General features: G+C 50.1%; 1 protein-coding gene across 1 annotated transcript in view; it reads right to left on the bottom strand.

Annotated features, from left to right (window-relative positions):
* Nucleotides 1-25,291, bottom strand: part of LOC127566986 (nck-associated protein 1-like) — a 120,490-nt gene that overhangs the window by 10,673 nt on the left and 84,526 nt on the right. The window contains exons 22-27 of the mRNA XM_052009573.1: nucleotides 21,988-22,206; nucleotides 20,941-21,071; nucleotides 18,461-18,558; nucleotides 17,016-17,109; nucleotides 8,673-8,755; nucleotides 5,713-5,793 (exon numbers count right to left, since the gene is read on the bottom strand). Coding sequence (XP_051865533.1) covers nucleotides 5,713-5,793; nucleotides 8,673-8,755; nucleotides 17,016-17,109; nucleotides 18,461-18,558; nucleotides 20,941-21,071; nucleotides 21,988-22,206 — 706 coding nt within the window. The remainder of the gene's footprint in view (nucleotides 1-5,712; nucleotides 5,794-8,672; nucleotides 8,756-17,015; nucleotides 17,110-18,460; nucleotides 18,559-20,940; nucleotides 21,072-21,987; nucleotides 22,207-25,291) is intronic.

The following is a 25,291-nucleotide window of genomic DNA, read 5'->3' as shown; positions in this document are numbered from 1 at the left end:
GCAGATAGATGGGTGACCACCAGGAACAGCAAGGGCAGTAGGCAGAGGGTGCAGGACCTCCCCGGCCATTCCCCTCAAATACACCTGTGCCATTTCAGATACTGTTGGTGGGATGTCCTTTCAGGAGAGAGCAGCAGTGGCCAAGACCATGGCACCACGACTGGCTCTGCGGCACAGTGGGGAAGGGTGAAGGCAGACAGGACTTCAGTGATAGGAGACTCTGTAGTCAGGGGAAGAGACAGGAGATTCTGTGGCTGTAAAAGGGACTCTAGTATGGTGTGTTACCTCCCTGGTGCCAGGGTCTGGGATGTCTGAGTAGTTGCAGAACATTCCCAAAGGGGAGGGTGAGCAGCCAGAAGTTACTGTGCATGTTGTCACCAATGACAGAGGTGGGGAAAGGGATGAGGTCCTGTAGGGTGAATATAGGGAGCTCGGGAAGAAAGTTAAGACGCAGGACCTCCAGGGCAATAAACTCCGGATTTCTCCTGGTGCCACATGCTGGTGAGGGGAAGAATAGGAGGTTATGGCAGCTGAATGTGTGGCTGGAGAATTGGTGCAGGGGGCAGGGATTCAGACTGGATCATAGGGATGTCAGCACCTTACAGGAGTCATGACTTGGAGCGGGAGCGGTTAAAAGAAGTCAGTCTCGGGGCTTGCTTGTGCGTTTTGCCTTACAGGAATTTCAAAAAAGGCGTTTGCTAATTGTTAGTTAATAGGCAAATTAGCTAATCAACAGCAGGTAAGGTAGAGAAGGTCAGGTCAAGTGGAGTGGCCATTGTGATAGTGGGCCACTGCAGGAGTTGGGAGATGAGGCTTTGGCTCAAGACACCTTAGTGTGAAGAAGTGAGTAAGTGGCCCAGGTGTTGGAAGTGAGAATGGATCTTTAGAAAGGCTTCAGTGGGGAGGCACAGGTCAGGCTTTCTATTGCTGTTGATCCTCAGTCCTTGATTCAGTGTAGACGGGATGGCAGTTAGGGCAGTGGAATGCTCCTCCTGTAAGATGTGGGAACCTCACGGTCTCCCTGATGACAACATCTGTGGGAAGTGCACCCAGCTGCAGCTCCCGACTGACTGGGTCAAGGAACTGGAGGTGTAGTTGGATGTACTCGGGATCATCCGGGAAGCTGAGGGCTTCATAGACGAGACTTTTACTGAGGTGGTCACCCCCAGGGTACAGGCTTCAGATAGATGGGTGACCACCAGAAGAAGTGAGGGGAGTAGGCAGATAGTGCAGGTTCCCCTGTGGCCGTTCCCCTCGCTAACAGGTAGACCTCTTTGGATACTGTTGAGGGGGATGTTCTTTCAGGGGCGAGCAGCAGTAGTCGGGTCTCTGAGGCTCAGAAGGTCCTCTGGCTGCCTTACCGGTACCTCTGTCACACCTATAGCATCTGTATCCTGGAACAATGAGCTGCCAGTCCTGCCCTTCTCTCAGCCACGTTTCTGTTATGACTATATGTTCTGCCAGTCCCCAGAACCGATCCACATCCTGAGTTCATCCACCTTGCCTGTTAAACTTCATGCATTGAAATACCTGCAGTTACATGCAGAAATAAGGCAGTCAGACAGGGCAGCAGTGACAGGAGACTCAATAGTGAGGGGGACAGACAGGAGATTCTGTGGCCGCAGAAGAGATGCCAGGATGGTACCAAGGTCAAGGACATCTCTGAGCTGCTGCAGAAAATACTTGAGGGGGAGGGCAAACAGCCAGAGGTCGTTGTACGTGTTGGTACAAATGACAATAGGCAGAGCAAGGGATGAAGTTCTGCAGAATGAGTACAGGGAGTTCGGTGAGAAGTTGATCAGCAGGACCTCAAGGGTAGTAATCTCCGGATTACTCCTGGTGCCATGTGCTGGTGAGGGCAGGAATAGAAAGATAGGCCACATGAGTGGGTGGCTGAGGAGCTGGTGCAGGGGACAGGGATTCAGGTTCTTGGATCTTTGTGATCCCTTCTGGGGTAAGAGGTGACCGGTACAAGAGGGACAGGTTGCACTTGAACGAGTGGGAGACCAATACCCTTGCAGGAACATATTCTAATGCAGTACAGGAGGGTTTAGACCAGATTGGCAGGGGGTGGGACTCCAAGCAGGAGCAAGTCATGGAATAAAGCAGTAGCCAGCGAGAGCAAGTTTAGTCATCAGGATAGTCAGGGACACAGTGACGGCAGGGAAAGGAATACTCAGTTAAACTGCATTTATTTCAATGCACAAGGTTCAACAGGCAAGGCGGATGAACTCAGGATGTGGATCGGCTCTGGGGGCTGGGTTGTTATAGCCATAACAGAAACGTGGCTGAGAGAAGGGCAGGACTGGCAGCTCATTGTTCCAGGATACAGATGCTATGGGTGTGACAGAGGTACCGATAAGTGAGGAGAGGGTGTTGTCTTTTCAATAAGGGAGGACATAACAGCAGTGCTTAGAGATGACATCCAGTGAGGCCATATGGGTAGAACTTAGAAACAAGGGGAGGGTCACTCTAGTGGGGCTGTATCATAGACCCCCACCACCACCACCCCCCCCCCCCCCAGTAGTCAGCAGGAACATGAGCAGCAGGTGTGTAGAGAAATTGCTCATAGTTGTAAGGATAATAAGGCTGTATTAGTGGGAGATTTTAATTTCCCCAGTATTGACTGGGCCACCAAAGTGTTAAGGGCCTGGATGGAGTGAAATGTGTCCAGGAAGGTTTCCTGAGTACAGAGGGCCCTACTCGGGAGGGCGCAATACTGGACTTCCTCTTGGGGAACGAGGCAGGACAAGTAACTGAGGCGGCAGTCAGGGAGCGCTTTGGCTCTCGTGACCATAATTCTAAGACAGCGATGGAAAAGGACAGGACAGGTCCACAGGTTCGGGTCCTAAACTGGAGCAGGGTGAATTTTGGGGGAATTAGGCAGGTCCTCACAGAGGTCAATTGGGAGAGTCTGTTTAAAGGGAAAGGAACGAATAGCAGTGGGAGACTTTTAAAAGTGAGATATCAAGAGTCCAGGAGCAGCATGTTCCTGTTAGGGTGAAGGACAAACCTGGCACGTTTAGGGAACCTTGGCTGACGAGGATATTGAGGCTCTGGTCAAGGAAAGGAAGGAAGCACACATTGGGTTCAGGAGGTTAGGAATGAGTGATCCCTTGATGATGATAAAAAAATTAAGAATATTCTTAAGAGGGAAACCAGGAGGGCAAAGAGAGGGTATGAGATGGGTCTGGCAGGTAAGGTTAAGAAAAATCCCGAGAGGTTCTATAGCTACATTAAAAGGGTGGCCAGGGAGAGAGTTGGTCCCCTTAGAGATCAGCAGGGCCACCTATGTCTCAAGCCACAAGAGATACGTGGGATTTTTAGCGGATATTTCTCCTCTGTGTCTACTGAGGAGAAAATCATGGTTGCTCAAGAGATAAGGGAAATTAGTGGAGATGTTTTGGAGGACATTCATATTAACAGGGAGGAGGTATTTGCAGCTTTACAGCGCATTAAGGTGGATAAATCCCCAGGGCCTGACCGAGTGCATCCTCAGACTTTGTGGGAGGCTGGAGAAGAAATTGCGGAGGTCCTTGCGGAGATATTTGCTTCATCGTTAGCCACTGGTGAAGTTCCCGAAGACTGGAAGGTGGCTAGTGTTGTTCTGTTGTTTAAAAAGGGTAGCAAGGACAAGTGGGGGAACTACAGGCTGGTCAGCCTGACATCAGTGGTGGGGAAGTTACTGGAGGGAATTCTGAGGGACAGGATCTACCAGCATTTGGATGCACAGTCTAATTAGGAGGAGTCAGCATGGCTTTGTGCGTGGGAAGTTGTGCTTGATGAACCTTTAGAGTTCTCTGAAGAGGTAACCAAAAGGTTGATGAGGGTAAGGTTGTGGACGTTGTCTATTTGGACTTCAGCAAGCCCTTCAACAAAGTCCTGCATGGTAGGCTGGTCTGGAAAGTTGGGTCCCGTGGAATCCAGAGAGAGTGAGATAGGTGGATTCAATTTTGACTTGGAGGTAGGAAGCAGAGGGTGGTGGTTGGAGGTTGTTTCTCGGAATGGAGGCTGGTGACTAGTGGCGTGTTGCAAGGGTCAGCACAGACAGGTATGGGCCAAAGGGCCTTTTTCAAGTCTGTGACTCTACGTCCATGCTGACCATTGTACCCATCAACACCGATCCCATCTCCCAGCACTTGGTCTGTACCCTTCTCTACCTTGGTGATTCAAGTGCTGCTCCAGATACTTCTTTAATGTTGTGACAGTCTCTGCCTCCCCCACCCCCTCAGACAGTGTATTCCAGATTTAAACCCCACCCCCCCCCCGGGAAAAGAGCTCCTCCTCAGATCCCCTGTAAACTACCCACCACCTGCCCTAAACCCATGCCCACTGGTCGTTGATTCCATTATGGGGAACAGTTTCTCACCAGGTACCCACTTATGCCCCAAATAATTCTGTTTTCCTCAATCAGAACCTCCCCTCCACCAAGGAAAAGAAACCCCACCTGTCCTGTGTCTCAGTAACGTTGCACCTCGTGTCAGTTCACACTGCCTGCCAACTGTGTCCTTCAGGACTTGGCTGGCTCAGCCCGTGGTGGTGTTACCCACCCACTCCTGGTGATGGACACTGAAATCCCCACCTAGTGGACATTCAGTGCCATTGTTACTCTCAGTACTTCTTCCAAGTCATAGTTGTAGTCACAGAGTTGTACAGCATGATAACAGACCCTTCAGCCCACCAGGTCTGCTGACCACTGAGCTCCCATTTTTACCCTCAGTCTATGCTCATCCTGTCCCTAGACAGACCTGTTTCTGTGATCTGTAACTTCATGACTCTATTCTCTCCACATTCCCATCAACGTCCCCCAGACTCTATCCCTCACCCGCACACTGGGGACAATTTACAGCGGCCAATTAACCCACCAACATGTACGTCGTTGGGATGTGGGAGGAAAACGGAGCACCCGGGGGAAACCCACGTGGTCACAGGGAGAACGTGCAAACTCCACACAGCACCGGAGGTCAGGATCGAACCCAGGTCTCTGAGGCTGTGAGACAGCGAGCCATTGTGGCATCCCAAAATATTTAAGTACCTGAATCAACACGTGAATCACCAAGGCGGAGGTACAGACCTGGTACTGGGAAATGAGATCGGTGTAGGTGAGCACTTGATGGTCAGCATGGACAGGATGGGTCGAGGAGCCTGTTCCTGTGCTGTGTGACGCTGTGACTCACTGCGTCGTTTATTGCTGCTCTCTGTCAGCCTGAAGAGAGATTGCTGGCTTGCTGTTCACCTACAGTTGGCTTTACAGAGCAAACCTAATCTGATTCTCAAAGGTCGTTAACAGGGACAGACTTGCCCACAGAGGTTAGAAGACGAACTGCACAGTGAATTATTGTGGTTGACATCAGTATAGACCTGAAGATTTCATTGGAACAAAGAATCTCTTCAGCCTCCCCAGTGTTATCCACAACTCAATCTGTCATGGCTTGTGTGGGTCTTAAATCCAGATTGGTCCCATAACCCTGGATATCCGAGAGATTTGCACCAATCCAGTCCGGCAGCATTTTTCCAGTCCAGTGCAGTCCCCCATCCTGAGTCCTTTTTTGATGTTGTTCAACATGGAGAAACATTGATTTGCCAGTCCAGATTATGAGAAAATGTCAGTAGCCTGATACATTAACTCATTCTCCTTCCACAGACGCTGCCTGAGCATTTCCGACATTTTCTGTACCAATACCAACTTCTACCAATCTCCAAACCTCATACCTTTCTGTTAGTAGCTAAGCTGGCGATATCACTCAGAATCTTCATAGAACCCATCAGAAATGGGATGTGGCCGGATAAAACCTGGCAAAGGACAAGAAACAACATGAGCTTAATGCAAAGAGCCTGATCAAGAAGGCAGAGAAACTTCGAACAGATTATCACGTGGGAATATGATGGCTTGCTGAAGGAGCAGCAGCTCAACCTTCCAGGTGGAGAATCTTCAGGCATTACAGGGCAGAAGCAAAGGAGGACGGGAGCATTACATTATTGATCGAGGAGACCATCAGTGCAGTAATGAGGGAGGATGTCTCAGAAGGTTCTTCAAATGAGGCCGTGTGGGTAGAGATTTGAAACATAAAGAGGGCGATCACTTTACTGGGGGTAAACTACAGGCCTCCTAATGGTCAGTGGGAGACAGGGGAGCAGATCCATAGACAAATCGCAGAGGTGAAAGAGAAGTCGTGTTATAGTAGTGGGGGCTTCAACGTGCCCAATATTAACTGGGATCACACTTAGTGTGAAAGGTCTAGGGGGGGTGGAATTGTTAAAGTGGATCCAGGAGAGCTTTTTGAACCAGTGCACAGATAGTCCAACAAGAGAAGGGGCAGTACTGGGCCTGATCTTGGGGAATGAAGGTGGGCAAGTGGTTGGGGTGTCAGTGGGAGAACACTTTGGGTACAGTGACCATCTCGGTAAGGTTCAAAGTATTTACGGAAAGGGATAAGGATGGTCCGAAAATTAAGGTGCGGAATTGCTTGAAGGCCGATTTCGATCTCATAAATCAGGACGTGGGAGAAGTAGACCAGGAGCAGCTACTCGCAGGTAGATCTGTATCATGTAAGTGGGAGTCAGTTAAAAGTGAAATGGTGAGAGTTCAGGAGAAGTGTGTTCCCATGAGGGTGAAGGGTGTGGACAGCAAGTCCCAGGAACCCTGGATGTCAGGGGATAGCGAGGGTTTGATAACAGAAAGAAAGGAAACACATGAAAATGGAGGAGGCAGAACCAACTCATTGAGCTCCTCCAGCAGATTGTGTTTGGCTCCAAATTCCAGCATCTGCAGTATCTTGTGTCTCCTGAAAATGGTGGAGGCTCTTCAGGAGCAGAGAATATATTGAGCAGGTACTTTCAAAGAGATTAGGAGGGCAAGGAGGGGCCATGAAATACTGTTAGTGGACAAGATCCAAGAAAATCACAAGACATTATTGAAGAATATTAAAAACAAGGGAAAGAGAGGGGCCCATTAGGGACCACGGGGGCAATCTGTGCGCAGAGCCAGAGGGTGTGTGGCAGGAGCGTCTTAGATACCTATTTCTCATCTGTATTCACTGAGAAGGACATTGTGGTTGGAGATTTCAGGGAGGGGAATTGGGATATTCTAGAACACTTTATCATTATAAAGGAGGAGGTTTTGGATGTATCAGCAGGTATAAAGGTAGATAAGTCCCCAGGGCCTGATGAGGTGTATCCCAGGCTGCTGAGGGAGACAGGGAGGAGATTGCTGGGGCCCTGAAGGAGATGTTTAAATCTTCACCGACCACAGGTGAGGTACCAGATGACTGGAGGACAGCAAATGCGGTACCTTTATTCAAGAAGGGTATCAGGGATAAGTCAGGCAGTTACAGGCCCGTGAGTCTAATGTCATTGGTGGGGAAGTTACTGGAAAAAAATTCTGAGGATTAATCTACACTTGGAAAACCAGGGATTGATCAAAGATAGTCAACACAGACTTATTGGTGGGAAACTCTGTCTGACCAATTTGAATTTTTTGAGGAATTTTTAAAACTTTTCCATAGCTGGGACCCTTGCTGTTTGTAATATACCTGAATGATTTGGATGTAAGTTCATAGATGACACAGATCGGTGGAGTTGTTGATGGTGTGGGGGGCAGTCTCAGGCCACAGGGTGATATCGATGTGTTGGTGAGATGGGCTGAGGGTCGGCAGATGGCTTTCCATCCCGATAAATGGGAGGTGATGCATTTAGGGAGAACTAATGAGGCTCAGACATCCACCGTGAAAGGTGAGGTCCGAGGCAGTGTTGAGGAACAGAGGGACCTTGGTGTGCAGGTCCAAAGATCCTTGAAGGTGGCAGTGCAGGTAGATAACGTGGTGAAGAAGGTTTATGGGATACTGGTCTTCAGTAGTTGGGTCACTGAGTACAAGATCAGGGAGGTCATGTTCCAACTTTACAAACCATTGGTCAGACCACAGCTGGAGCACTGTGTACAGTTCTGGTCGCCACACTACAAGAAGGATGTGACTGCACTGGAGAGGGTGCAGAGGGGATTCACCAGAGTGTTGCCTGGGATGGAGTGTTTCAGTTATGAGGAGAGATTGGGTCTGTTCTCCTTGATAGAGGTCGACAAAATTGAGAGTTATAGATAGGGTAGATAGTGAGAAACGTTGAAGTATCTGGACAGACCAACTACTGGTAAATAGGATTAGCGAGGATGGGTGCTTGATGGTCAGCATGGACATGGTGGGCCGAAGGGCCTGGCTCTGTGCTGTGTGACTCTGTGACTGAACTCGTCGTGCCCGATATCAGAGTGAGCCCTCTCAGGTTGATGACATTCACTTCTCTAACAGACGTCGTTCCCATCTAGGAACCTTATGATGGGGATTGGTCACTGACTGAGTGATCGAGAACCTTTCAAAGGCCAGCTCAGTGGAAGGAGAATATTTGTGGTGGAACTCTCTGTGGGAAAGAAGGTTCATTGCAAAGTCTTTTGCACAAACAATGAGCAGTATGTTGACAGGGCAGAGACAGCCTGACTGAGGGAGCCATGAGTAGCTCTGAAAGTGTGCGCTGGTGGTGACAGGGATATTGGGAAGGCTACTGGAAAAGTCATAAACATGAAAAGACCACTGGGTTCAGCGTAGAGTGAAGTCTTGCTGAATCAACATGATGTGAAGCACCTCTACACTCCAGTAACGGAACAGAAAGCAAGTGCTGCCACTTACATCGTGAAGTGCTTCCTGTGCCATTGATCGGAAGGTCAGGATCACTCCGATAATCATCATCCTCTTCAGAACGTTGTCAGAAGCTGGGACATTCATGGGAACAACATGACAGGAGTTAGGTCTGAGGCAAAATTACCCAATTCATCAACCGCAGGAAAATCAATCATGGTACTGCCACCCCTCCCCTACAGGCAGTGGGCACGGGGGGGGGGGGGGAGGTGGGGTTGGTGTCAAGAGCTGACGAGGAGGGAGGGGGCCGCCCGCGTGGCAGGAAGGCATGGAAGGAGACAAGACACCACCAGGCCCATCCCCTGGACAACCATTCCAGGCCTGACCCTGTGGAGCCCACCGTCCCAGAGGCTGAGCCACGTCCTCGAGAGAGGGAGCGGTGGAGGCAGAGACTCCCTCCGTGACGGAGGTCTCCCCACCTCCGCAGCCCTCGCGCAAGGGAAGGAGGTGCCCTTCCTCTGTGGCCCTAGGGAGCAGGGACCACCTGATGGGAGAGACAGCTGCTGGCTGGGTCCCTGTTGTGGCCACAGGACCTAATGGGGTCACTTGTCCCATGGGAAAAAGGGAACCCCTGTGACACCAGCCCCTCCGGTTGGGCAGAGTGAAGGGGTCCCCGTGGTTGGGGAGGTTGCGGGCCCTCCTGGAGCTATTTCTGGGTCAGGGTCCTGGATGGAGGGGGCAGGGTTCTCGGCCCGTAAATGTCAGGTCCACCATCCTGACCCCAATGATGGCGTGAGTTGCCCGACATAGTTCCCCGGGTCCTGGGCCTCTGGGCAGTTACAGGAGACCAGCCCTGCTGCCTCAGGACCTGGCTCTGGCTGGACGTCCCGAGCTGGGAATGTTGGGACACTGGCCTGAGGTGGAGGGGGTTCCTGTCCTGATGCCACCAATGAGCCCCGATTCTTCAGATCAGCCTGGGGAGGATTCCTCCTCCACCGATCCTGGGGTGGGACTGTGTGGGAGGTGGGACCAGCTGGAGAGACCAGGGGCATCTATGTTGGCCGCTGGGAGTGACTGCCCAGGGAAGGAGGGGAAACTCTCTGTGGGGGACATGGGACAATCTGGGAGTCCATCACCAGTGAGACGGTGGACATCCTCGTGCTCCCCACCGAGTCTCCCCTCATCCCCATGGAAGAACTCCAGGATTTCCTGGAGAAGACCGGGGTGGTTGCAACAAGGTCCGGCTGACCACTGGCTGCAGCTACAACACATCCTGAAGGAACGGGAGGGCTTCCCCACCTTGAGGTTACAGTGGGATGTGGGCAGGAGGCTCGTCCACATCTTCTGTCGGGGGTAAGTGAAAGGGTCGGCCGAGAGGTGGAGTCCAAGATCGGGTGAATGTGGTCTCAGTGTTGTCAGTCATTCTCCCGTTGCCTGACCAGACATTGTCAACAGCTGGGGAGCAGGTGAAGGATGAAGGAAGGGGGCAAAGGCCGAGGTTGTCAAAGATCCAACAGGTCACAACCAATGTGGTAGCAAATACAATCGAGACATTTAGACAGACACGTGGAGAGGCAGGGAATGGAGGGATACGGACCATGTGCAGGCAGAAGGGATTAGTTTGGATTGATATTGTGGTGGGCTGAAGGGCCTGTTCCTGTGCTGTACTGTTCTGTGCCCTGCACAGGTTCTTCAAAGGAAATCCAGGAAACAGAAGCACTTCCTTCAGACCTCAATGCCCTGTTCCATCTCACTCCATGTACTTCTGGCATACTCTCCTTTGTGCCAGCATCTGGATGGTGTGAAGAATCCGTGTCCCCAGAACACGAGGCACAGCAGGATATCCTGAGCCTGCAACTCTGGGCTCTGCAGTAATCAGTAATATCCTCCCTGCAACTGGTCTAAAAGCAGGACAAGGCTGAAGAACTTTCAGCCGTGTTCAGCTTGAACTACTGAGTGAGAGCCACAACATCACAGAGGCCTAGAAATTCACAGCAGGGATCTTCTCTGCCACCTGGATACGTGGTGATGGTTCTGTCTCACAGCTCCAGCCTGTGAGCACTTCCTCCAAGAATTCTGCATGCAATTCAGTTCACTTCATGCGATAACAAGAAATGGCTGAGATCAAGGGCTAATTTTGAAGATATTAGACAGGAACTTGCAAAGGTTGATTGGTTGAGGCTGTTTGTAGGTCAAGGGATGTCTGGCAAGTGGGAGGCTTTTAAATGTGAGATGGGGAGAGTTCAGGGCCAGTGTCTTCATGTTGGAGTGAAGGGCAAGGCTGGCAGGAGTGGGCAACCCTGGATGATGAGGGATAGAGTTATCGAGTAATACAGCATGGAAGCAGATCCTTCAGCCCAACTCATCCATGCCGACCCAGATTCCCATCTCAGCTCATCCCATTTGCCCACGTCTGGCCCATACCCTCTAAACCTTTCCTATCCACGTACCTGTCCAAGTGTCTTTTAAGTGCTGTTAACGTACCTGCCTCAACCAATTCGTTCCATATACAGAATATCCTCTGGGTGAAAAAGTTGCCCCTCAGGCCCCTTTTAAATCTTGCACCTCTCATCTTAAACCTACATGCTCTAGTTTTTGTTCCCTTTCCCTAGAAAAAAGACTGCACATTCAGCCCAGCTATGCCCCTCATGGTTTTATTACACCTCTGTAAGGTCACCCCTCAGTCTCTTACGCTCCAAGGAATAAAGTCCCAACCTGCCCATCCTCTCCCTATAACTCAGGCCCTCGAGTCCTGGCAACATTCTTGTACATCTGCACTTGTTGCATTCTTTTTGAGGAGTACAAGGGATGTAGGGTACACTTAAGAGGGAAGTCAGGAAGGCAAAAAGGGGACATGGGATATCCCTGGCAGAAAAGGTAACGGGGAATCCTAAGAGATTCCACAAGTATATTAAGAGCAAAAGGGGTAACAGGGGAGCGAATAGGGCCCCTTAAGGACCAATGTGGCTGTCTGTGTGTGGACCCACAGGAGATGGGTGAGGTCTTAAATGTATTTACTGTGGAGAAGCTGATGGAAGCTGGAGTACTCAGGGAAGAGAACAGTGATGTCTTGCAACATATCCACATTACAGAAGAGGAGGTGGCGGTGGTCTTGGGGCACATAAAGGTGGATAAATCCCCGGGCCTGACCAAGTGGACATTGTGGGAAGCTGGGAATTTATGTAGCCCTGGCAGAGATATTTGTATCATCGTTAGCCACAGGTGACATACCAGACTTCTGGAGGATGGCTAATGTTGTGCTTACATACAAGGACAACGAGTACTTCTCCTTGGTGTTTACTGAAGAGAAGATCATGGTTGCTCAAGAGATAAGGGAAACTAGTGGAGATGTTTTGGAGAACATTCATATTACCAGGGAGGAAGTGTTTGCAGCCTTACAGCACATTAAGGTGGATAAATCCCCAGGGCCTGACCGAGTGCATCCTCAGACTTTGTGGGAGGCTGGAGAAGAAATTGTGGAGGCCCTTGTGGAGATATTTGCTTCATCGTTAGCCACTGGTGAAGTTCCCGAAGACTGGAAGGTGGACAATGTTGTTCTGTTGTTTAAGAAGGGTTGCAAGGACAAGCCAGGGAACTACAGGCTGGTCACCCTGACATCAGTGGTGGGGAAGTTACTGGAGGGAATTCTGAGGGACAGGATCTACCAGCATTTGGATAGACAGAGTCTGATTAGGAGGAGTCAGCATAGCTTTGTACGTGGGAAGTCATGTTTGACGAACATTTTAGAGTTCTTTGAGGGGGTAACCTAAAAGGTAGATGAGGGTAAGGCAGTGGATGTTGTCTATTTGGACTTTAGCAAGGCCTTCGACAAGGTCCCGCACGGTAGGCTGGTCTGGAAAGTTGGGTCCCATGGAATCCAGGGAGAGTGAGATAGGTGGATTCAATATTGGCTGGGAGGTAGGAAGCAGAGAGTAGTAGTTCATTAGAAGTGACTTGTGACGTGCCACAGGGGTCAGTGTTGGGACCCTTGTTAATCGTTATTTATACAAATGATTTGGATGCGAATACACAAGGCTTGGTCAGTAAATTGGCAGATGACACAAAATTAGGAGGTGTTGATAGTGAAGAAGGTTACCATAGATTACAGGAGGATCTTGATCAGTTAGGGAAGTGGGTCGAGGAGTGGCAAATGGATTTCTGGACAGATAAGTGTGAGGTGATGCATTTTGGAAAGTCAAACCAGTGTAGCGTAGAGCACTAGGTGGTGTAATGGAACAGAGGGACCTAGAAGTACAAGTGCATAGTTCATTGAAAGTGGCATCACAGGTACACAGGGTGGCGAAAAAGGCATTTAGCACACTGGCCTTCATCAGTCAGGGCACCGAGTACAGGATTGGGGGCATTATGTTGCAGTTGTGCAAATCATTGGTGAGGCCGCACTTGGAGTACTGAGTACAGTTTTGGTCACCCTGTTATAGGAAAGATGTGGTTAAACTGGAAAGAGCGTAGAGAGGATTTACGAGGATGTTGCCAGGATCCGAGGGCCTGAGTTACAGGGAGGGGTTGGCCAGGTGAGGTCTTTATTCCTTGGAGCGCAGGAGAATGAGGGGCGACCTTATAGAATTGTTTAAAATGATGAGAGGCAGAGATAAGGTGGATTGTAACAGTCTTTTCCCCAGGGTAGGGGAGTCCAAAACTAGGGGGCATAGGTTTTGGGTGGGAGGGGAAAGATTTAAAAGGGACCCGAGGGACAACTTTTTCATGCAGAGGGTGGTGAGTATATGGAACGAGCTGCCAGAGGAAGTGGTTGAGACAGGAACGACAGCATAATTTAGGAAACACTTGGATAGGTACATGGAGGGGCGGGGCTTAGAGGGATGTGGGCTGAACACAGGAAATTGAGACTAGCTGAGTGGGCACCGTGGTGGGCATGGACTGGTTGGGCCGAAGGGCTGGTGTCTGTGCTGTATTGCTCTATGAGTCGATGACAAGCCAAAGAGCTACAGGCTGGTGAGCCTAACGTCAGTGGTGGGGAAGTTACTGGAGGGGATTCTGAGGAACAGGATCTACCTGCATTTGGAAAGGCAGGGACTGATTAGGGAGGGTCAGCACAGCTCTGTTTGTGGGAAATTGTATCTCATGAATTTGATTGAGTTTTTTGAAGAGGTGACCAACAGGATGGACAAAGGCAGGGTGGTAAATGTTGTCTACATGCACTTTAGCAAGGCCTTTGACAAGGTCCCACATGGAGGGCTGGTCCAGAAGGTTAGGTCACATGGGATCCAGGGTGAGCTCGTCAATTGGATATAAAACTGCCTTGGTGGTGGGAGGCAGAGGGTGGGAGTGGAGGGGTGTTTCTCAGACTGGAGGCCTGTGACCAGTGGTGTGCCGCAGGGATCGGTGCTGGGTCCTCTGCTGTTTGTCATCTATATTAACGGTTCAGATGTGAATGTAGGTGGATTGGTTAGTAAGTTTGTGGATGACACCAAAACTGGTGGTGTGGTGGACAGTGACGAAGGTTGTCCAAGGTTACAACAGGATCGGGATCAGCTGGGGAAGTGGGCCAAGGAATGGCAGATGGAGTTTAACTCCGACAAGTGTGAAGTGACGCATTTTGGGAAGTTAAACCAGGGCAGGACGCACACGGTGAACGGCAGGGCCCTGGGGAGTGTTGTAGAACAGAGAGACCCAGGGGTACTGGTACATAGTTCCCTGAAAGTGATGGCACAGGTGGCCAGGGTGGGGAAGAAGGCACTTGGCACGGTGGCCTTCATCAGTCAGGGCACTGAGTACAGGAGTTGGGGCATTATGTTACAGCTGCAGTTGTGTGCAGTTCTGGTCACCAATCTATGGGAAGGATGTGATTAACTTGGAGACGGTGCCGAAAAGTTTCACACGGATGTTGCCAGGACTGGAGGGCTTGAGTTATAAGGAGAGACTGAATAGGCTGGGACTGTTTTCCCTCGAGCAAAGGAGGCTGAGGGGTGACCTTATAGGTCATGAGGGGCATAGATTAGTTGAGACATTGAGTTCAAGAGTCAGGAATTATGTTGCAGCTTTATAAAACTCTGGTCAGGCTGTATCTGGAGTATTGCATTCAATTCTGGTCGCCCCATTATAGGAAGGATGTGGAGGCTTTGAAGAAGGTGCAGAAGAGGTTCAACAGGATGCTGCCTGGATTAGAGGGCATGTGCTATAAGGAGAGGTTGGACAAACTTGGGTTGTTCTCTCTGGAGCGGCAGAGGCCGAGGGGAGACCTGATAGAGGTTTATAAGATCACGAGAGGCACAGATAGAGTGGACAGCTGGTATCTTTTTCCCAGGGTTGAAATGTCTAATACCAGAGGGCATGCATTTGAGGTGAGAGGGGGAAGTTCAAAGGAGATGCGTGGGCCAAGTTTTTTTTTTACACAGAGTGGTGGTTGCCTGGAATGTGCTGCCAGGGATGGGGGTGAAGGCAGATATGATAGAGGGGTTTAAGAGGCTGTTAGACAGGCACATGAATGTGCAGAGAATGGAGGGATATCGTCATTGTGCAGGCAGAAGGGATTAGTTTAGTTAGATGTTAATTACTAGTTTAATTAGTTTGGCACAACATTGTGGGCCAAAGGGCCTGTTCCTGTGCTGTACTCGTCTGTGTTCTGTGACAGTGCTATCAAGTAGTACTTGCCCCCCAATAACCTGTTCGACACCCATTTTGGGTATTGTCAAGACCACCCAGCTCCAGACCACATCCCAGCCTGGGTCCAAACACGGACCAAAGAGCTGAACTCCAGAGGTGAGGTGAGAGTGACGGCCCTCTATCAGGGCAGTGTTTGACCGAGTGTGGCATCAGGGAGCCCTGTGAAACTGGTCAGTGGGCCATAAGGGGAAACACTCCAGTGGGTGGAGTCACAAAGGAAGATGGGTGTGGGTGTTGCAGGTCCATCGTCCCAGCCCCAGGACGTCACTGCAGGACTCCCTCAGGGCAGTGTCCTGGGCCCAACCACCTTCATCAGTGACCTTCCTTCCATCAGAAGGTCAGAAGTGGGGATGGTCACTGATGATGCACAGTGTTCAGTTCCATTCACAGCTCCTCAGCAGATGAAGCAGCCCATGGCCTCCATGTAGCAAGACCTGGACAACATTCAGGCATGGGCTAGAGGTAGCAAGCAACATTCACACCATAAATGTGCTGGGAAATGATCATCAAAAGGACACAGTCTAACTAGCCTGATAGTCTAATGGTGGGTTCCTGGAACAGGCTGCCAGGGGAGGTGGTGGAAGCAGATACAACAGCAGGATTTAAGAGGCATTTAGACAGGTACATGAACAGGCAGGGGATGGAGGGATATGGACTGTGTGCAGGCAGATGGGATTAGTTTAATTTGGCATCATGGTCGGTATAGACATAGTGGGCCGAAGGTCCTGTTCCTGTGCATGTTCTGTGTCTGTAAGCAGAGTCCCCAACCATCAATGTCATGGAGGTCATTATTGACCAGAATCTCAACTTGACCAGCCTGATAAATCCTGTGGCCACAAGAGTAGGTTAGAGGGTGGGGATCCTGCAGTGAGTGACTCACCTCCTGACACCCCAAGGCCTGTCCCCCATCTACAAGGCACCAGTCAGGAATGTGATGGGACACTGTCCACTTGCCTGGGTGAATGCAGTTCCAACACCACTCTGGAAGCTCGACACCACCCAGGACAAGGCAGCCGCTCAATCGGCACCCCACCCACACACCCCCATCACTCCCTCCCTCCACCACCGGCACACAGTGACTGCAGTGAGTACAACCTACACAATGCACTGCAGTTACTCACCCAGGCTACTCCAACAGCACCTCCCAAACTCACCACCTCTCCCACCCAGTAGGACAAGTGCAGCAAGGTCAATGTGGACACCACCACCTGCAGGTTCCCCTCCCAGTCACACACTGTCCCGACCCGGGAACATATCGCCGTTCCTTCACCGTCACTGAGTCTAAACCCTGGAACTCCCTCCCCAACAGCACCGTGGGAGCACCTTCACCAGAAGGACTGCAGCAGTTCAAGAAGGCGGCTCACCCCCACCTTCTCGGGGCAGTTAGGGATGGGCAGTAATTGCAGGGATTGATGACTATGCTCACATCCCAAAAAAAAATGGATCAAAAAGGAAATAAACATGATTTTAAAAACACGTACTTGTAAATGTTAGTGTAATGATTTAAGAGATAAAAAAAGTTGACCCGGCAATTGGGAACTTCTTTCATACAAAGTGGATGAAGCACAGAAGTCAGGAAGTCCTGCTGCAAGTGTGGGTTGAACACTGGGAACCTTGTGAAGGGGATACTTACCTCAGATGTGGTACAGCCAGGCCAGAGGTTTGGGCAGTGATTCAAGCAGGGATGCATCGGATACAATCAGGTAAAGGATCAACAGAGAGGTAGAGTGGGGATAACATTCTGTCACTCACATGTTAGGCGTTTGGCTAGGTTGGCCATCACATCAGGTTTCTGAAGGTTGGCCCTCACCTGGACCAAGATATCCATATTCTCCACCACTAGTTTCTGTTTAAACAATAAAAAGTAGACTGTGAATCACCCCCTGACACTTCCATCTCTCCCTCCCTACTTGTTCGGTTTGCTTTGCCACAGGGTGCTGTTCCCTGCACCCCATTTTAGCTTGGTGTAAACTTTTGGATACAGTTAGGTTTTGGATTCGATGGAAGGAAGGACAAGGATTCATTAACTACAAAATGCAATGGTAGTGGTCAGGCAGGCAATGATAGAACAGAAGGATATTGAGACAGCAGTCTTCCATTTAAAGCTGTCAACAGATGGTTCTAAAAGCAACGGTTTGTACCTGGTCAAGGCCTGGCCACATTCCTCTGGGGGAAAAAGTAGAACTGCACCATGCTTACTGGAATGCAGACAGGGAAAGGGAAAGCCTGGTGACAAAACCTCACACAGAGAAAACAAGTCAATGAAGTCAGTGCCACGAGTTTACCATTGCTTGCATGAGTCTTTCTCCCTTGAAGTTTAGAAGAATGAGGGGTGACCTTATTCAAACATAGAAGATTCTGAGGGGGTCTGACAGGGGGGATATGGAGATGTTTCCACTAGTGGGAGTCTCGAACAAGGGGATATAGTTACAATATTTGGGGGCATATATTTAAAACTGAGGTGTGTAAGAACTTCCTCTCTCAGAGGGAGGTGAATCTCTGGAATTCTCTGCCCCGAGGGAGGTGGAGGTCGGATCAGTAGATATATTTCAGGTGGAGATAGATAAATACTTGAAAGATCGAAGAACTGAGGGCTATGGGAACTGGCACAGAAGAGGAGTTGAGGCAAGCATTAGAGATAATACTCTCTAATCCATGGAGTGCTGTGTGCAATTCTGGTTGCCCTATTACAGGAAGGATGTGGAGGATTTGGAGACGGTGTAGAAGAGGTTCACCAGGATGCTGCCTGATGAGAGGGCATGAGCTACAAAGAGAGGTTGGACAAACTTGGGTTGTTTTTTCTGAAGCATCGGAGGCTGAGGAGAGACCTGACAGAGGTTTATAAAATTATGAGAGGCATAGGCAGAGTCTTTTTCCCAGCGTAGAAATGTCAAACACTAGTGGGCATTAATTTGAGATGAGAGAGGGGAAAGTTTAAAGGAGATTTACGGGGCACTTTTTTTTACACAGAGAGTGGTGGGTGCCTGAAACCAGGCTGCTAGGGGGTGGTGGAAGCAGATATGATCGTAACGTTTAAGGGGCATTCACCCAGACACGCTTGAGAAAAAATTCAGTGCTCATTTAATGTTTGAGTCTGACTAGGTCACAGCACCCTAGAGTCTAGGTGGAAAGTGGAATTGATCAAGACAGTATTCCATGGGACGTTCACACTGACTTCCCAAAGACACGGTGCTTACCTTAAGCTCGTTCACTTGTGAAGTGATGTGCCACATCAGGTGTTCACTCAGGTGCTTCATTCCATATGGACCAATCAGTTCCGCCAATGCCTGCATCTCTGTTAGGAGACAATGATTGAAATCAAGAACAAAAATTTCACTGCAAAAACAAACAGTAATCCTGCAATGAGCAACTGAATCCAATGAGGATAATTTAATCAACCAAGTTATCCCTGGACAGTACGAAGTTCAGTCACTGCAATTAAGCATCAAGGCTTATTCCCAAGGACAGAGCCAGGATCAGAATGGAACAGATTCGTCACCCACAGTACATGCTGGTTGTCCCTCAGGAAGCTTCAGGCTGCACGGCGGACTTGGTCCTCCCAGCGATCCACGTTACTCTTGATGCCTGCCTTTGCATCCTCACACACAAACACGGCAACGGTGGGCGAGCTGGCTGCAAATCCAGGGATTTGTGGATGGAGAAGTTATAAATTAAACAGCAAGCAGAGGGCACGTTTGGAATTCAGCCAGTGGCATCACTGAGCTCTCAGTCATCTCATTTCCAATAAAGGGACAAATTAGCCTCAGACTATGAGTAAATGTCATGGAGCCCAGCCCAACCCAGCCCTTCCAGCAGCTGTTGACCAAGCTGAGCTGGTCTAGGCAGGTCTGGGCAGGGCTGGGTTGGGCTGTTCAGGTCTGGGCTGGGCAGGGCTGGTCTAGGTTGGGCTGGGCAGGTCTGGAATAGGTTGGGCAGGGCTGGTCTGGGCTAGGTTGGGCAGGGCTGGTCTGGGCTAGGCTGGGCAGGTCTGGGCTAGGTTGGGCAGGTCTGGACTGGGCTAGGCTGGACTGGGTTGGGCTGGTCAGGTCCGGGCTGGGTTGGGCTGGGCAGGTCCCGACTGGGTTGGGCTGGGCAGGTCCGGACTGGGTTGGGTTGGGCTGGGAAGGTCTAGGCTGGGTTGGGCTGGGCAGGTCGAGGCTGTACTGGGTTGGGCTGGGCAGGTCGAGGCTGGACTGGGTTGGGCTGGGCAGGTCTAGGCTGGACTGGGTTGGGCTGGGCAGGTCTGGAATGGGTTGGGCAGGGCTGGTCTGGGCTGGGCAGGTCTGGGCTAGGTTGGGCAGGTCTGGACTGGGCTAGGCTGGACTGGGTTGGGCTGGTCAGGTCTGAGCTGGGTTGGGCTGGGCAGGTCTGAACTGGGTTGGGCTGGGCAGGTCCGGACTGGGTTGGGTTGGGCTGGGCAGGTCGAGGCTGGACTGGGTTGGGTTGGGCTGGGCAGGTCGAAGCTGGACTGGGTTGGGTTGGGCTGGGCAGGTCGAGGCTGGACTGGGTTGGGCTGGCCAGGGCTGGAATGGGTTGGGCTGGGCAGGTCTGGAATGGGTTGGGCAGGTCCGGGCTGATCTGGTCTGGTCTGGTCTGGGTTAAGCTGGGCTGCGTTGGGCTGGGCAGAACTGGCCTGGTCTGGGCTGGCTGCACTGAATGCATTGCACTGACTCACTGAAGGTACGAGGCCAGCAGAAGTGAACCCAAAGCACGACGTGCATCAGAGTCACTGTTGTGACAGAGCTGCACACAACTGAACAGTGGTCTGGTCCAGTCGCCTTTACTGTATCCAGTGACATTGAACTGACTGGAGACTGGTTCCTGTGTCAGTGGGGATCTCAGGAGGGAGCTCAGACGGGTCGTCCACTCGCCACTTCTGACTGACCACGGGTGTGAATCCTTCAGCCCTGTCCCCAGCGCCCACACACTGGGTCCCACTGTCACTGAGGATGGGGATGTTCTTGGAGCCTCCTCCTCCCGGCAGCTGTTGAATCACCCACCAACACTCACAGCTCAGTGTGGTAGGAGCGTTGATCTGACCTATTGGCTGTGAGGGAGCTCAGCTCCGTCTGCAAGGCTGTCATCTCATCTGTTCCTCACCAAACCAGAATTCTTCACCTGGATTAACCACAGACTGTGGTGGACTGTTGCTCTCAACACCTCATGGACACCTGGTCAACTGTGAGCAGTTTCTTGCAGTGGTTATCAGTTAACTCAGCCAGTGAAATCTTTGGAGCCTGACCTTCAAGGGACAACCTACAATCCAAGCAACACTCTTCCACCCACAGGAGAGTGTTGCCACAGAATGAATGATTGCTGCAGCAATAAGAATCCGGTTGGATTGTGTTGCCAAGGGTCCGAGAGACTGGGACAATCTGGTGAAGATCTGTATTTGCAAGAGGCACATTCTTCATGGATTGGGATCAGGGAGATCCTTCTGGACAACAGCCAGGAGCTCCTGGCAGGAAGTTGCCAGACAGGTTTCTGTCAGGACATGAGTGCTGTCTATTAATGCCAACACAGGGAAGCCTGCAGGAACTCATGGTGAACTCACAGGCAATTTGCATTTGAAATTACCCGGACTCTTGCGCTGACTTAGCCAATTTGCAATGTTGGAAATACCAACTCCAAGAACAATAACCCATCAACAGGTATTAATCTCAATCAGTTCACTGACCTGAAACATCTGAATATTCTTCAGCGCTGAACATCTGTATATTTTCAATGGGCATTGTCACAAATGATTTGATGGCAGGGGAGTGAATGATTAGCCCAGTACTGGTCTGCCTCAGAAGACTTTCCAAGTACCTAAAAGGGTGCGGAAAAGATTCATAAGGATGTTACCAGAACTGGAGGGCTGGAGTTATCAGGAGAGACTGGACAGGCTGGGACTGTTTTCCCTGGAGCGAAGGAGATTGACGGGTGACCTTATCTTATGACGATAGGTTGAGCGAGCTGGGGCTTTTCTCTTTGGAGAGAAGGAGGATGAGAGGTGATTTGATAGAGGTGTACAAGATGATAAGAGGCATAGATCGAGTGGACAGTCAGAGACTTTTCCCCAGGGCGACAATGGCTAACATGAGGGGACATAATTTTAAGGTGATTGGAAGAGGGTATAAGGGGGATGTCAGGGGTAAGTTCTTTACACAGAGAGTGGTGGGTGCGTGGAATGCACTGCCTGCAGAAGTGGTGGGGGCAGATACATTAGGGACATTTAAGAGACTTTTAGATAGACACATGAATGATAGAGAAATGGGGGGCTATGTGGGAGGGAACGGTTAGATAGATCTCAGAGCAGGATAAAATGTCGGCACAACATTGTGGACCGAAGGGCCTGCACTGTGCTGTGATGTTCTATGTTCTTATAGGGGTTTATAAAATCTTGAGGGATGTGGATAAGGTGAAAAGTCACAGGCTTTTTCCCAGGGTAGGGGAATCTAAAAGCAGAGAGGAGGGGTTTAAGGTGAGAGGGGAGAGACACCATAAAGGACAAAGCAGTCACTCGATCAGCACCCCATCCACCCCTGAAAACACTCCCTCCCTCCACCACCGGCACACAGGGGCTGCAGTGTGCACCATCTATGAAATGCATAGCAGTTACTCAGCGAGGTTGGTCCAACAACACTTGCCACCAAGACCAAGGGCAGCAGGTTCAGGGAACCAGATCATGTCTGCAACATACCGATACCAATTCTGATTCAGTGTCAGTGAGCTCTCTACCTACCAGTTGGTGTAGGCTGTCGTCAGGGTTATTTCTCCGTTGGCATCAACAGCTTGAGACTGCTGCAGCAGCACATCCTTGCAAATCCTGGTGACGTCAATGTTCACGTAGTGGCCGACAGAATGCAGGAATGTAATGAATGCCTTGACACTGGATAGCACTTCAGAGGGCTTGACAATCTCCTGCGTTGCCTGGTTGTAACCAGTTAGTCGCACAATAGCTCTGAAAGAATTGAAAAGACATCAGCCTTCAACTGATACACACATAAAGCCTGAGCCAAAGAGCAGACTGAAGTTCAGGAAAAGAAGCAGATCATGAACTCCTTTCTTAATGACTGAGTCATAGAGGAAACAATGAGAAGTGAGCACAGGGGGAAAGATTGAGAAGAAGGTACAAGAGAGGGGAAAGGCAAGGTTGAACTATGGATGCACATTGACTTCTGTACCACTCCTTTACAATCAACCTCCTCCTTACACTGATTAGTGAGTTCCACATTCTCATTCACTGTTGGTTCTTCTCTTGACACTTCAGTTTTTTTTTACACCGGTCAGTTTAAATCTGGGCCCAACTTATCATGTTTATCAAACCTCCTCTGAACTTTCCACGTTTGAACAACAGCAACCCCAACCCCCCTGGTCTCCTTGGGTAACTGAACTTCATCATCGCTGATAAACTTTTTCTGCATCCTTCCAAGTGTGGGACCCAGAATTAGACAAAACTCCAGCTCAGGCAGAACCAGTCTTTCACAAACAGTCTTCAACCTGAATGGTAACAACCTGTGGATTCCAAAATTCATTTCACCAGAAATCAATTGCATTGAATTTCAACAGAAGACAGGGCAGGCAGGGAAACAGCAGGGAGTGAGGAAAGTCTGTGGATCAAGTTGCATTTATTTCAGTGCAGGAGGTCTGACAGGTAAGGCAGATGAACTCAGGGCACAGAAAGCTACGTGGGACTGGGATATTACAGCCAGTACAGACACATGGCAAATGGAGGCACGGGACTGGCAGCTCAATGTCCCAGGGTACAGGGGCTGTGGGCGGGGATAGAGGTGGGGGAAAGAGAGGAGGGGGAGTTACATTTCTGATTAAGGGGAACGTCCCGGCAGTTGTCCGAGATGAAATTACTGAGGGATCGTCCAGTGGGTCTTCACGGGTGGAGCTGAGAAATAAGAAGGGGATGATCACCTTGCTGGGATTGTACTAGAGGCACCCAATTAGCCAATGGGAATTAGAGGAACAAATATGCAGGGAATTGTGGAAAGTTATCACAGAAAGGGAGTTTAACTTTCCTAACATACACTGGCACTGGCATCGTGCTGAGGGCTTCGATGGGGTGGAATTTGTGAAGTGTGTTTGGGAAAGTTCCTTCAGAATCTTACTCTTGGGTAATAGGGTGGGGCAGGTGACTGAGGAGTCAGTGGGGGTGCACTTTGGCACCAGTGACCACAGTTCTATTAGGTTAAAACTGGTTATGGAAAGGGACAGATCTGGTCCACAGGTTCAAGTTCTAAATTGGGGCAAGGCAAACTTTGACTGTATTAGACAGGAAATTGTTTGTGGGCAAAGGGACCTCCGGCAAGTGGGAGGTTTTTAAATGTGAGATATGGAGAGTTCAAGGCCAGCGTGTTCCTGTTAGAGTGAAGGGCAATGCTGGCAGGGGTAGGGAACACTGGATGATGAGGGATATTGAGGTTCTGGTCAGGAAAAAGGAGGAGGTATGGGTCAGGTACATGCAGCTGGGATCAAGTGAATCCCTGGAGGAGTACAGGGGATGCAGGAGTGTACTCAAGAAGGAAATCAGGAGGGCACAAAGGGGGCACGAGAGAGCTTTGGCAGAGAAGATTAAGGAGAATCCAAAAGAGATTTGATGTGTATTAAGGGAAAAGGAGTAACTGGAGAGAGAACAGGGCCCCTCAAAGACCAAAGTGGACATCTCTGTGTGGAGCCGCAGGAGATGGGCGAGGTCCTCAATGAGTATTTCTCTTCTGTTTTTACCTTGGAGAAAGACATGAAGACTTTGGACCTTGAGATAGTTAATGGGGAGATGTTGGGGACAGTCTGCATTACAGCAGAGGAGGTGCTGGGTGTCTTAAAACGTATGAAGGTAGATAAATCTCCAGGGCCTGATCAGGTATATCCAAGAACACTGTGGGAAGCTTGAGAAGCAATTGCGGGAGCCCTGGCTGAGATATATGCATCATCGTTAGCGACGGGTGAGGTGCCAGTAGACTGGACGGTGGCGAATGTTGTGCCTTTATTTAAGGGCAGCAAAGTAAAACCTGGGAACTACAGACCAGTAAACCTGACATCTGTGGTAGCTAACTTACTGGAGGGGATTCTGAGGGATAAGATGTACATGCACTCGGAAAGACAGGAGTTGATTGGGGATAGTCAGCACGATGTGTGTGTGGGAGATCATGTCTCACGAATTTGATTTGAGTCTTTTGAAGAAGTGACCAAGAAGGATGATGAGGGAAGGGTGGTAGACGTGGTCTATATGGATTTCAGTCAGGCCTTTGAGAAGGTTCTGCATGGTCGGCTGCTATGGAAGGTTGGATCACATGGGATCCAGGGAGAGCTGGTTAATTGGATACAGAAGTGGCTTGACGGTGGGAAGCAGAGGGTGATGGTGGAGGCTGTGACGAGTGGTGTTCCCCAGGGCTCGGTGCTGGGCCCATTGTTGTCTGTCATCTATGTCAATGATTTGGATGAGAATGTGCAAGGCATGGTTCGTACATTTGCGATGGCAGTACAATAGGTGGTGTCATTGACAGGGAAGACAGTATTCAAGAGTTACAGGGGGATCTTGATCAGCTGGGTCAGTGGGCCGAGGAATGGCAAATTGAGTTTAATTTGGATAAGTGCAGGGTGTTGCATTTTGGGAAGACAAATCAGTGTAGGACTTTCACAGTGAACGGTAGAGCCCTGGAGAGTGTTGTGGAACAGAGGGACTGAGGAGTACAGGCACATGGTTTTCCTGAAAGTGGAGTCAGAGGTGGACAGGGTGGTGAGGTAGGCTTTTAGCATGCTGGCCTTCAGCAGTCAGGACATTGAGTATAGATGTTGGGATGTTATGTTTCAGTTGTACAAGATGTTGGTGAGGCCGCATTTGGAACATTGTGTTCAACTTTGGTCACTCTGCTGTAGGAAAGATGCCATTAAGCTGGAAAGACTGCAGAGGAGATTTACAAGGATGTTGCCAGGACTCAAGGGGTTGAGTTATGGAGAGAGGTTGAGCAAGTTGAGACTTTTTTCATTGGAACATAGGAGAATGAGGGGTGACCTTATCAAGGCGTAGAAAACCA

The sequence above is a fragment of the Pristis pectinata genome, chromosome X (genome assembly GCF_009764475.1).
Source record: "Pristis pectinata isolate sPriPec2 chromosome X, sPriPec2.1.pri, whole genome shotgun sequence".
In the NCBI taxonomy this organism is placed as follows: Eukaryota; Metazoa; Chordata; class Chondrichthyes; order Rhinopristiformes; family Pristidae; genus Pristis; species Pristis pectinata.
This window is presented reverse-complemented; position numbering and strand designations above follow the sequence as displayed.